Source organism: Eutrema salsugineum, unplaced genomic scaffold (assembly GCF_000478725.1).
Source record: "Eutrema salsugineum unplaced genomic scaffold, Eutsalg1_0 scaffold_2, whole genome shotgun sequence".
Classification (NCBI taxonomy): domain Eukaryota; kingdom Viridiplantae; phylum Streptophyta; class Magnoliopsida; order Brassicales; family Brassicaceae; genus Eutrema; species Eutrema salsugineum.
Window position 1 is genome coordinate 2668530 of NW_006256829.1, and position 11991 is coordinate 2680520.

The 11991-nt window shown below is 38.8% G+C and overlaps 5 protein-coding genes across 5 annotated transcripts in view; 4 read left to right on the forward strand and 1 right to left on the reverse strand.

Moving 5' to 3' along the window:
• The window catches only part of LOC18017722 (serine carboxypeptidase-like 35), a 4425-nt gene extending 1423 nt beyond the window's left edge, over positions 1-3002 (forward strand). Inside the window, exons 2-8 of the mRNA XM_006399252.2 lie at positions 990-1097; positions 1191-1379; positions 1491-1579; positions 1700-1996; positions 2100-2236; positions 2383-2475; positions 2564-3002. Of these exons, the coding sequence (XP_006399315.2) occupies positions 990-1097; positions 1191-1379; positions 1491-1579; positions 1700-1996; positions 2100-2236; positions 2383-2475; positions 2564-2822 (1172 nt within the window). The 3' untranslated portion in view covers positions 2823-3002. The remainder of the gene's footprint in view (positions 1-989; positions 1098-1190; positions 1380-1490; positions 1580-1699; positions 1997-2099; positions 2237-2382; positions 2476-2563) is intronic.
• A 755-nt stretch (positions 3003-3757) lies between these two features.
• On the forward strand, positions 3758-5636 carry LOC18017723. The gene is made up of 4 exons (XM_006399253.2): positions 3758-3902; positions 4249-4343; positions 4417-4619; positions 4708-5636. Exons 1-4 carry the CDS (start codon positions 3858-3860, stop codon positions 5496-5498), a joined length of 1134 nt encoding a protein of 377 aa, XP_006399316.1. The 5' UTR covers positions 3758-3857; the 3' UTR covers positions 5499-5636.
• LOC18017724 (porphobilinogen deaminase, chloroplastic) lies at positions 5555-7779 on the reverse strand. Its single transcript, XM_006399254.2, has 5 exons — positions 7399-7779; positions 6578-6983; positions 6268-6474; positions 5979-6156; positions 5555-5877 (listed from the first exon to the last, which is right to left on the reverse strand). The coding sequence occupies exons 1-5, from the start codon at positions 7641-7643 to the stop codon at positions 5765-5767; spliced, it is 1149 nt and encodes a 382-aa protein (XP_006399317.1). The 5' UTR covers positions 7644-7779; the 3' UTR covers positions 5555-5764.
• A 207-nt stretch (positions 7780-7986) lies between these two features.
• On the forward strand, positions 7987-9009 carry LOC18017725 (thioredoxin-like protein YLS8). Its single transcript, XM_006399255.2, has 2 exons — positions 7987-8180; positions 8471-9009. The coding sequence occupies exons 1-2, from the start codon at positions 8061-8063 to the stop codon at positions 8777-8779; spliced, it is 429 nt and encodes a 142-aa protein (XP_006399318.1). The 5' UTR covers positions 7987-8060; the 3' UTR covers positions 8780-9009.
• Positions 9010-9535: 526 nt separating this feature from the next.
• Positions 9536-11938, forward strand: LOC18017726 (succinate--CoA ligase [ADP-forming] subunit alpha-1, mitochondrial). Its single transcript, XM_006399256.2, has 7 exons — positions 9536-9931; positions 10224-10433; positions 10584-10754; positions 10947-11070; positions 11250-11311; positions 11393-11474; positions 11567-11938. The coding sequence occupies exons 1-7, from the start codon at positions 9680-9682 to the stop codon at positions 11707-11709; spliced, it is 1044 nt and encodes a 347-aa protein (XP_006399319.1). The 5' UTR covers positions 9536-9679; the 3' UTR covers positions 11710-11938.
• The last annotated feature ends 53 nt before the right edge of the window (positions 11939-11991 follow it).

Sequence of the window (11991 nt, forward strand, 5' to 3'; positions counted from 1 at the left end):
CTCGATTTGATTAAGTTAATGACTTTTTTGATGTAAAAATAATCGATTTTAAATCTAAACCAAATTCTGTTCTGAAGGAAGATCGCCAACGAATAAAACATATAAAAAAAACAGCATTGTATTTTCTACATTATTTTTCACATCCGGTTAAAAAGAACACTGACGTACATGAACCGGCTCTTTAACAGATTATTCAGTGTCTATTATTTTTTTTGTTAATCAACATTCAGTCAGTGTCCTAAATTTTGTTTCTAGGCTGTTAAGGTTTTTGTTTTCTTGTTCTTTTTTCTTTTCTTGGTTTTGTTCATTAATTTGACGAATTTACTTTAGACTGTTTGTCTTTTTCCACACAAGGTTCGTATTCCAATATTGGGATATTTTGGGATACGAGAAATCTCAACCTCGTCTTTAAAATTGGTGCTAATAATCGGATAAGATGTTGACTATTCAAATACACTTAGAAACAGACAAACAAGTTGTCCACGTCTAATAATTATTGTAGCCTAAGTCTAATAATACTCCTTTGAATGGGGCATTTACCTTTATACGCCATGATTAAAAGGGTCACGGGAACACCCGAATCCAATGTAATCAGAGTATTTTCTTTTTTTGGAAGAAAATGTAATCAGAGTAATTGCAAAATTATAGTCTCTCTACACAAAAGTTGATCTTCTATTTTGATTGGCCACCCGTGAGTCGTGACAGTACCTATATATTAACGTCTACTTTTTATATTATCAAACAAAACAAATAATAATATACTTTTTGCGTCAAATTTAATCGTATGCTGACAAGTCCTCAACTCCGTCATAAACTACAGTTTAGCGATAATGTTGCTAATTAAAAACACTTTTGTAGTGAATTGTATTACAGAATTGGAGAAGTCTCTCTAATATCTTCATCAATTTGATTAGTAAGATCAGTAAGATCAAATCAAAAGTGTTTACAATTTTAAAACTAAATTAGATATACGGATGTCAAATATGCAGGACCTGGTTGCTCATCGATAGCCTATGGAGCTGCACAAGAACTAGGCCCTTTCCTTGTTCGCACCAATGGTGACAACCTTACCTTCAATCATTTCTCTTGGAACAAAGGTACAACGAATTAAATTTCCATTTAAAAATATGATGTTTGTATTTAAAAATAACAATGACTTAATTTATGTATACAAATATATGTTTGTGCAGAGGCCAATATGTTGTTCTTGGAAGCACCGGTCGGGGTTGGGTTCTCGTATACCAATAACTCGATGGATCTTCAAAAACTTGGAGATCAAGTTACTGCAGAGGATTCTCTTGTGTTTTTGACCAACTGGTTCATGAAATTTCCCGAGTTCCGAACCAACGAATTTTACATAACCGGAGAGAGTTACGCCGGTAAGTGCTTATTCCCGTTTTAAGTTAGGCCGGTTTTGTTTTGGGTTTTGAATGAATCTTGTTTTGATTTGGGTTGCTATGACTGAGTGACCGACGCAATATATATATTAGGTCACTATGTTCCACAGCTTGCGGAGCTAATTTACGACCGGAACAAGAAGGTTACAAGAGGATCTCAAATCAATCTCAAGGGATTCATGGTATGCATTATTAATAGAAAGTGTTACTTGCAATACAAGGAAACGTTGTTTCCTTGTGATATATAGAAGAAGTAAAGATAAAAAAGGTATTACTAATTCATTTGGTGACTGCGTTTGCAGATTGGGAACGCAGTGATCAACGAGGAAACAGACATGGCAGGACTAGTGGACTATGCATGGAGCCACGCTATTGTATCTGACGAGCTCCACAACAACGTCCATGGCTCGTGCCGTTTTGAGGAGCAAACCACCAACAAGACCCTAGAATGCTACGAAAATATCAAAGCTTTCATGGAAGCTTACAACGATATCGATATATACAGCATCTATACTCCCGTTTGCCTCTCCTCTTACTCGTCGTCTTCTTCTCCAAGAAAACCTAAACTCGTCGTGTCTCCTAGCCTCCTTACTTCACCCGTACGTATACTTCACTAATCACTATACATAACTTTTTTGTAATGTAATGTAACATCATTTTCATCTCAAACTTAATTAAGTTTTGATGGTTCTAAATGGTCAGGACATGTGGGATAGGTTGCCGGCCGGGTACGATCCATGCACTGAAGGCTATGCCGAAGACTATTTTAATCGGAAAGATGTGCAGGTCGCGCTTCATGCTAACGTCACAAACCTTCATTATGCGTACACCCCTTGCAGGTTACTCCTTCTTAATTAGTACTAACATCAATGTCTAGAGAGATTTGATTGTGTTTACTCTAAACGTTAAAGTCATTGCGTTAGTATAACATTTTAATACATATAGACCACGTTTCTAATGAACAAAGTTTATGTGTATGATTCAGCGGTGTGATAAACAAATGGAGTGATGCTCCATCCACCGTGATTCCCATCATTCAGAAGCTTTTGACCGGCGGCCTCCGCATCTGGATCTATAGGTATATTTCTATATATATATATCTATGTTCTTTTTAGCTCCACATATTGTCAATTTGTTTTAAATTGGTTACAATTTTGGTTATATAGTGGAGACACGGATGGGAGAGTTCCAGTAACATCTACGCGTTATAGCATAAAAAAGATGGGAGCTAAGGTGGTGTCACCGTGGAGGTCATGGTTCTACAAGAGTCAAGTAGCTGGATGGGTTGAGACTTACGCCGGAGGACTAACATTTGCCACCGTGAGAGGAGCTGGTCACCAGGTTCCGGTCTTTGCTCCGGCTCAATCTCTCTCCCTATTCTCTCACTTTCTTTCTTCCCTCCCATTGCCTTCAAAACGCGCCTGATCACTACCGCCAAAGTCATGGCAAGTTGTTGTTGTTTTGAAGCAAGTGCTTGGTACTTACCCAATTGATATAATGAGGTTCAATTGATCAATAAAAACATTTGGTGTTTGTTGGAATTAGTATAATTATATCATATATAGTCTTCCTATTTCTACAGTTTTGGAGACTATTTTTTTGAAACCTAGTATTTACCTTTCTAATTTCGATGCTGATTTAATTTACTCAAAATATTCGGGTTCGAATTTTAGTCCTAAGGTGCGGTTTATTTGAAGGATTTTATTAGTTGACAAAACAAATCAACAAATGAAGGATTTTATTATGAAGTTAGTTTGGTTTTGGTTTTCTACTTTTTTAAAAAATAATTTCTTACTCAAAATTTAAAAGTCAACACTAATTGAACCATGAAGGAATTAGCACACGTAGGATTCTTAAGACTGATTCAACCAAAAATAGATTTTGATTGGGTTTCAAACCATTTTTTTTTTCCAATTCGTTTTGATTTGAATAGTTATGCAACATAGATTTGAGATAATGATTTGATGTTTATGTTTTATTTATTTTAATTAATAGCATCTCAAAGTGATATGACTTTTAGAGGTTTTTTTTAATAGGAATTTCATGTTTTTCGTAAAAGTAATGTACTTAGATTTATGATTTTATTCTGTTGCTAGCATTGATTAGAGTCTTATGATTTTTGTACCTAGTTGTCGGTACAATCATTCAAAAAGTAGGATACAAATAGTGTACCTTGTTTTCTTTTCTGTCTAGTTCATAAAATTTGGAACTCAATTTTTGTTTTCACTGAATTTATTAGACTGTTTTACTTTTAGTAATAGTAAATAAAATATAGCTTTGAACGGCCCATTGAGGCCCATTTATTCGAAATAAGCCCAGCTATGGAGGAACGGTGAGCTGAGGCACTCTGAGTCGTGTCACTTCCCTTTTGTAAATCAGCTGAAGAGATCTTCAATTCAACTGAAGCACTTGCGATTCATCTTCTTCTCTGCCCGTCAATTCAAAGAGAGAAGACAAATAATGGCGTTTGCTAAAATGATGTTTCTTTTCAGCAAATTTCAGCAGGTGAAAATGAATCCCTTTTCTTCGAGTTTGCTAAAATGATGTTTCTTTTCAGTAAACCTATAAGATGCTTCCTGTGAATTAGAAGCTATGTGTGATTTGATTATGTTCGTAGCTTTTGGCATTGGAAGATATACTTAGAACATATGTGAGTACTATGAAACTGATTGAATCTCTCGGTAAATGTAGTTTGAAGTTTCTCATATGATCAATTTGGCATATATTAATCGAAGAAGGAGTTTTGATGTGATAGTGTGACTGAAAACCACAATCTTATCCAAATTCTACCCTATTTTCGACCAAGAAGTGCTGAGATATGTTTTTTTTTGTTGGTCTGTGATGTTTCCAGGGTATTGGTGTTCTAGCAAAGAGTACCACTTTTGCTAAGAATCAAAGGCAGCTGCAATTTGAAGCTGACATTAACAAACTCTTTATGTTTACAAGGTTGGTCTTTTGTTTGTAATGAGTTACGTTTGAACAAACTTTCTATCACTCATGAGGATTCTCTGTGTTATAGCTATAATCGTTTGGGACGAGACGCTGAAGAGGCTGATGCAGAAGAAATTATTGAGATGGCCGGTAAAGCCACTTTATCTGAGCAAGAGAAACAAGTACAAGAGAACATTCACTACCAACTCGAAAAATTTTGTGCTTCTATGGACGAGATACTTCTTCCTGATAGCGACAAAACAAATGATTTTTCAACCGCAGACAAGCTAGGTGAGTCTTAATAGTATGTGTAGTGAACTTACGCAAATTCAGTTTCTTGTTATCTTGATCATTTCTCAGTGATTCTTCTTCAGCACAGTTGTTCCTGAGACTAAGCCGCTTAAACTCGCTGAAGTCTCGCAACGACTAAAGGATCGTATTGGGTACACTCTTAAGATCAAACCATCCTTAATACCTCACAAAGACGCGGGTCAAGGTTGTTTCATAGATGGTGAAGCAGATGTTGGAGCTGTCTTGGCCTTTTACCCTGGTGTGGTTTATTCTCCTGCTTTCCACAGGTACATCCCCGGATATCCAAATGTCGATGCACACAACTCATATCTGATCACTAGATATGACGGTACAGTAATAAATGCTCAGCCATGGGGTTGTGGAGGAGAATCACGGCAAGTATGGAACGGCTCTTTTACAACGCCTGAGGTCAGAGCAAATGTTAAAACCGTGGAAAATGGTTCAGACAAGGTATCGAAGATACTTAGCAAGCCGCTTGAAGGCTCGGGTAACGTAAAAGCAGTTCTTGAATTGAGAAACCCATTGGCGTTTGGTCATTTTGCTAATCACCCGAGTAAAGACATGGATCCTAATATCATGATTTGCCCGTATGACTTTCTTTTGTCAGAGGAAGCGATGCGAGCTTGCATTCCAAATGTAGCTTTCAGGAACGAAGGAGGGTTAAAGATGATGAAATCTGAAAGCTTCTTGTTTATGACAAGGAGTAATAGCAGTTTGGATGCTCCTGTACTGAAGACGCTTGTTCTAGTGGCTACAAGAGCGTTGTGTAATGAAGAATTGATGCTGAATTACAGACTGAGTAGCTTCGAGAGAAGACCGGAGTGGTATACTCCGGTTGATGAAGAGGAATATCGATAGAGATGGAGCTAAAGTATCCGGTTTTGTTTTTTTTCCTCTAATTTCTTTGGAACGAGTTTCATAGTGGGATGAAAAAGCCTACAATTGCAATATAATCTAAATACAACAAATCAATCAATAAAACAAGGTTATCATCTTTCCCTCAGAAATCAAAAAAGTTACAACAGATATTCAAGGAAGATCCCCATGTTGTTGGAAAACTCCTAAATCCTAGACTCTGTCCATGTCATAGACCTTCTTCTTCTTCCTCTTCTTCTTCGAATGACTTAGTTGCCAAAGAAACCCGGACCAGCTCGAGAAAGCAGTTCTTGCCCAGCGTCTTTTCCCATCTTCACCATATCCTCAAACACGTACGGACCTTTTCTTGATGTCTCAAGAACTGTCACAGAAAAAAAAAAAAAACAGATAAGAAATGAACATGTTTCTCATGTGGAATTGTGTTATATCTTATATGCGTATATGAAAGAATGTTTATCATACCTCGAGTGCCGTCAGGGGAAGCAACCAATCCCCTGAAAAAGCAGTTGCCTTGGTCGTCCTTGGCCGCGTATCCAGCAATAGGAGTACGGCATGAGCCATCCAGCGTTTCAAGAAACGCTCTCTCGCATGCAACCGCTAGTCTTGTTTCCTCGTGGTTCAGTGAGGCTAAATAATTTGCCTGCATGGAAAACAACAATAGAATCAATTTTCTTTACAAGCATGTCAGATATAAAACCTCTGTTTAGCTCAGACGAATGATACTTTTTTTTTACAAGAGAGATTGACATACCATTTTATCATCATCAGTTCTGCAGGCAATTCCGATTGCTCCTTGAGCTACAGCTGGAAGCATTTCATCGAGAGATAAGATGGCCGCGACATTCTCTGTCATACCCAATCTCTTAAGACCAGCTAGTGCTAAGAGAGTTGCTTGGACCTTCCCTCCTTGAAGTTTGGATAGTCTTGTCTGCACATTACCGCGAAAGTTTTCCTCAACCTGCATAGGCAATAAACACCTGTATCAATATAAGGAAACATAAAACTGATCCATAAGAAATGGCAGTCTCTATCTATGTTGTGACAAGATGCGAACCACTTACAGTTAATGAAGGATACTTGTGGAGTATCTGGGACTTTCTCCTGAGAGAAGCTGTGCCCACAACGCTTCCAGCTGGAAGATCGGCTAACGAGGCTGCAGTCAAACATATGAACGCATCTCGAACATCCTCGCGCACAAGGTTACAAGGTAAAATCGTCTTCTCGGGTAAATAAGTTGGGACATCTTTCATCGAATGGACAGCTATGTCGATATGACCGTTAATTAAGGCCTCGTCTATTTCTTTGGTGAAAAGTCCTTTCCCACCAATATCAGCAAGCGGCTGAGAGAGAATCTTATCACCAGTGGTTTTGATGATCTCGATGTGAATAGCTCCATCTTCAGTGAGTTCCGGGTGTTTTGACTGGAGCTTTTTTCGTGTTTCGTATGCTTGAGCAAGTGCTAGAGGACTGTCCTACATAGTGAGAGTATATAAGCAGAAATACGAAGAAGGCTAAAACTCAAATTCACCACAAAAGGAAAGTCAATAACACAAGATTTGGCGACTAGATACAATGCGGAGACTAGATACAATGCAGAGATTGTCGAAGGAAGAATCCAAAAGAACCATGTCTCATCTCTAACCCAAAAAATTATACATTTTTGCATCCCACCATCTACATAAACAAGCGATTGACATTGCCCACTATAACTCCTTTAAAACCGAGGAAACGGGTCAGACCAGAGGACCAGTCGAAAATCGATATTTTGAATCTGAATAAAGGAAACTAAGGCCAACCCATTAGCATTCAAGCGCTCAGAGACTAAAAAAATAGCTCAGAGATCTCTGCGGAGACGAGGGAAAGCAAAAAGAGAGAAATTTACCTTCCTCTTGTACCAATTCTGATGATAGCTGTACGGGTCTTCTGTTCAACAGCTACGCAAGCTCTTACGAAGCCCGAGGAGCTTTGTTTCCGGAGACATTTAGCTAGAGACGGAGAGCTGATTTGCGGAAGCGAGAATCCGATAGCGGAGACCGAACCGAGGGAGCAGGTGTTGACCCGAGAAGAAGGTTGACGCGTGAGATTAATCTTGTGAGCTTGACAGAGAGTGGAAGACGCGATATCCATGGATTCAACTGGAGCAATTGCACAAGAGAAGTGAGATTTGGAATCGTTAGAGAGATTTCGAGGGAAAAAAATGGTAGAGATCAGAGATTTAAGCTTCGAAATGGAGTTGATGGGGAGAATCAAAGCACTGACCTCTATGAGGATATTGGATAGGATAATTAGATTTTTGAGATTTAATCATCTACGAATGACTCATACCAGATTATGGTGTTCAGCTACCTTTTTCACCGTCCATTTTTCTCATCCTTATTGGGCCTAAATGTTCGATCTGATTGGGCTGTCGTATAGCCCAAGTCACTCTGGGCGGGTCGGGTTATCATTGGTCGGTCATCGTCGATAACATAAGGTTAGGGCACGAAAGAAAGCAAAAGAGTGAAATTGAAACCAGATCGGAATCGTCGAGAGACACAGTTGAGGATGTCGTATCTTCTACCGCACTTGCACTCCGGCTGGGCTGTCGATCAGGCGATTCTGGCTGAGGAAGAGCGTCTCGTGGTCATACGATTCGGCCATGATTGGGATGAGACTTGTATGCAGGTCTGTAATCGTTTCTTCCTCTTAACTTCGTTTTTGTTCTTGAACTAGATTATCTGTTTGATTCTTCGATTTATAGTTCCAAATTTCGAATTCGATCCTATCGTGCTGGGAAATTTCCAATCTTTTGTGTCGATTGTTTAAATTTTTAGCCATTCGTGTGATCTTAAGCTCGGAAATGACGAAGATTAGGTTGTCACTTACAATCCTTAGTTGTTTCTGTTTGTTCCCTATAATTTTGTGGTCTCTGCTTCATTTTGCTTTTGCTGATTCAGTGAATTTGAATATCTTAGATGGATGAGGTACTGGCATCTGTTGCTGAGACGATCAAGAACTTTGCAGTCATTTATCTCGTGGACATAACTGAGGTTCCTGACTTCAACACCATGTACGAGCTGTACGATCCCTCAACGGTCATGTTCTTCTTTAGGAACAAGCACATTATGATCGATCTCGGAACTGGCAACAACAACAAGATCAACTGGGCTCTCAAGGACAAACAAGAGTTCATTGATATCATTGAAACCGTCTACCGTGGTGCAAGGAAGGGTCGTGGGTTGGTCATTGCTCCAAAAGATTACTCCACTAAATACCGCTACTAAACTGAGCTTCCCAACACTATCCTCCAGTTTGTTCAAAACCATTGCTCAAAACTATTTATGTCGAGTGATTCTGGTCAATTTAAATATCCATTGAACTTGTTGCATATATGCTTTGATGAATTGTGATTTGCGTACTCTTTCAGGGCTGTGTTGCCACTTATGTATGCAGGTGCTTCGAACATGATTCAGTGAAATGAAACTTAGAAGATGATATTTGAGTTTTATATGTATTGACAGGTTGTTGTTATTGATCCGTTTGAATCTTGATCCGCTTCAAAAGCCCAAGTGGGTCATGAATCAGTGAATCACTTCTTGGCCGAGTAAATACACCTAAGAAAATGGTTGAATTTTGCTTTCAATATATTGCATTTGCACTCTAATTGTGTTTGTCTTTGTTTGCCATTTGCATTTGTGATACATTTAGGTAGATAATAGGACACCATTTGTCTCCTAACGATGGACTTACTGTGGAAATCACGTCTCTATCATAGGCAAGTGAAACTTTTCAAACAAATACTAAAAAATTAAATTTAATCAATGAAAATAAATTATGTGTTTGACGGGTAGTCAATATTAAAAATGAGAAGCTTAACGAAAGTAATATTAATTTTTTTTGGAAGATTAATCAGTCAATTAGCAGAAGCTACCAAAAACTCGAAAAAGTCCACATTCTAGAGATATTGGGTTTGGGCTAAATTTCAGAAAAAAAGTGTAAGCCTTTAAAGGAAGAAGCCTCTTTTGTCGGCTTTTGATCGGCTGCTGATTCTTCAAACGAAGCTCGCTGAAATTTCTTTGCTCCATTTTCCGTTTTCGCCTTCACACCAGTTAGGGTTCCACAAGTTTGATTTCGGATCGGAACCTTTTTTTTGTGGCTGATCGACAACCAAGAAGAGACCAATCATGTCTAGGCAAGTCACAAGGCTTCTCGGATCTCTCTCATCAAAAGCTCGCCGTTGCTCAATCGGCGGCTCGGAGGTTTTTCCCTCATGCCAGTCTCTCAGCTCATTGACCCAATCTCGCTCCTTCGCGTCCGATCCTCCGCCTCCTGCAGCGGTTTTCGTTGACAAAAACACCCGAGTCATGTGTCAAGGTATCACCGGAAAGAACGGGACTTTCCACACCGAACAAGCCATTGAGTACGGCACCAAAATGGTAAACTCATGATTGAGCAGTTCTTCATTGTGCGGAAATGAACATAATTACATTGTTTAGGATTATTCTCGTTTCTAGCTGGATAGACACCTCAAGTGTTATTGCAATGTCTAGGTTAGGACTCTCTGAGTTACCATGAACACACTAGTCTTTGCTCTTCCATCACCAAAGTTCCGTTAGATCCTGGAGATGAAATTGTTTATTATTATTCTGCGTTGTTGGTGGTTTGATCTAAAGCTAATGGTTTTGTTAATATAGTTTTTGTGTGTGTGTTTTTATTCTGTACTAATAGGTGGCAGGAGTGACGCCTAAGAAGGGTGGAACAGAACACTTAGGTCTACCTGTTTTCAACTCTGTTGCTGAAGCCAAGGCTGAGACGAAAGCCAATGCCTCTGTGATTTATGTTCCTGCGCCTTTCGCTGCTGCTGCTATCATGGAGGGTATACAAGCTGAGTTAGATCTTATTGTGTGCATTACCGAAGGAATCCCTCAACATGATATGGTAAAATATCCATTAGGATGATGCCTTTCATTTTGTTGGTTTTTTTTTTATCTCCTTTAATGGTCATTGCATAGGCTTGCATACTCACTCATATAATTTGGCTCTTATAATTCTCTCTCTGACTTGGAACTTGTGATGTTTCTTATTTAGGTACGTGTAAAGCATGCTCTTAACAGTCAATCAAAAACTAGGCTGATTGGTCCAAACTGCCCTGGGATTATCAAGCCTGGTGAATGCAAGATTGGAATTATGCCGGGATACATCCACAAGCCAGGGAAGATTGGGATTGTCTCGCGATCTGGAACCTTGACATATGAAGCTGTAAGGTCTTCCTTTATGTCTTGCTTTTGATGTTTTGTTCTCTGTCTCCATCTTGACATATTATTTTTTTGCCACTAATTGAGCTTTTGAAATTTTATGTAAATGTGTTTTTGGTGGTAATGGATTTTTTATAAAATGCCTTAATTTTGTTAGGAATTCTAATCGTTGGTTTCGTTTTATATTTTCATGCAGGTTTTTCAAACAACTGCAGTTGGTTTAGGCCAATCAACTTGTGTAGGAATTGGTGGGGATCCTTTTAACGGGACAAACTTTGTCGACTGCTTGGAGAAATTCTTTGTTGATCCTCAAACGGAAGGTAATGTTTTTAACTCGGGTTTTCTGAAATCATTGTTCCCTCTAAATAGATTAACCGTAAACATCATTTAGTAGAACAACCACTTGCTGCTTACCTAATCTCCTTTCTTAGTGTAAAAGTAGCTTAATCTACCATTGATCCCCGAAAGATGGAAACTAAGAAACAGCTGGCTGTTACAGGTATCGTTCTCATTGGAGAAATCGGAGGCACTGCAGAAGAAGATGCTGCAGCTTTGATAAAGGTAATAAAAACCACTGCGAATCTCTCTATTCTCATTCTTAAAAGTAAAACTCAATAGATGGTTTTTGATGAATGTTAACAGGAAAGTGGTACTGAGAAGCCTGTTGTTGCTTTTATTGCTGGACTTACTGCACCACCGGGTCGTCGAATGGGTCATGCTGGAGGTACTTTCACAAGCCATCTAGTGCCTTAACCGGGAGTTACTACATTTGGTTCGTTGCTTGTCACTCACTTCTCTGGGTTTTGTTTGTTGCAGCCATTGTTTCCGGTGGTAAAGGTACAGCTCAGGACAAAATTAAGAGTTTAAATGATGCCGGAGTTAAGGTTGTTGAATCTCCCGCTAAGATCGGAGCGGCGATGTATGATCTCTTTCAAGAAAGAGGTCTTTTGAAGCAGTGAAGTGAATTTCACTAGCTCACGTTTTTTTCCATCTTGAAATCTTCGAGAAGAAGACTTAAAAAAAAAAACCCTGATTCCTCGCCATTAATGGTTGCACACTCTTTTGGGGTTGTTTTTCCAAATCGATATTTTTTTTTCCAATTAAAGAGTGTCAAAAGATTTGACAATGAGAAGAGATATATACAATTTTTGTTTAAATGCTGGACTGAATAAATCGAATAAGTTGTTGCCAATACAAAGTTAAGTACGTGACAATAATAGCATCACGCCTCATGACAATAA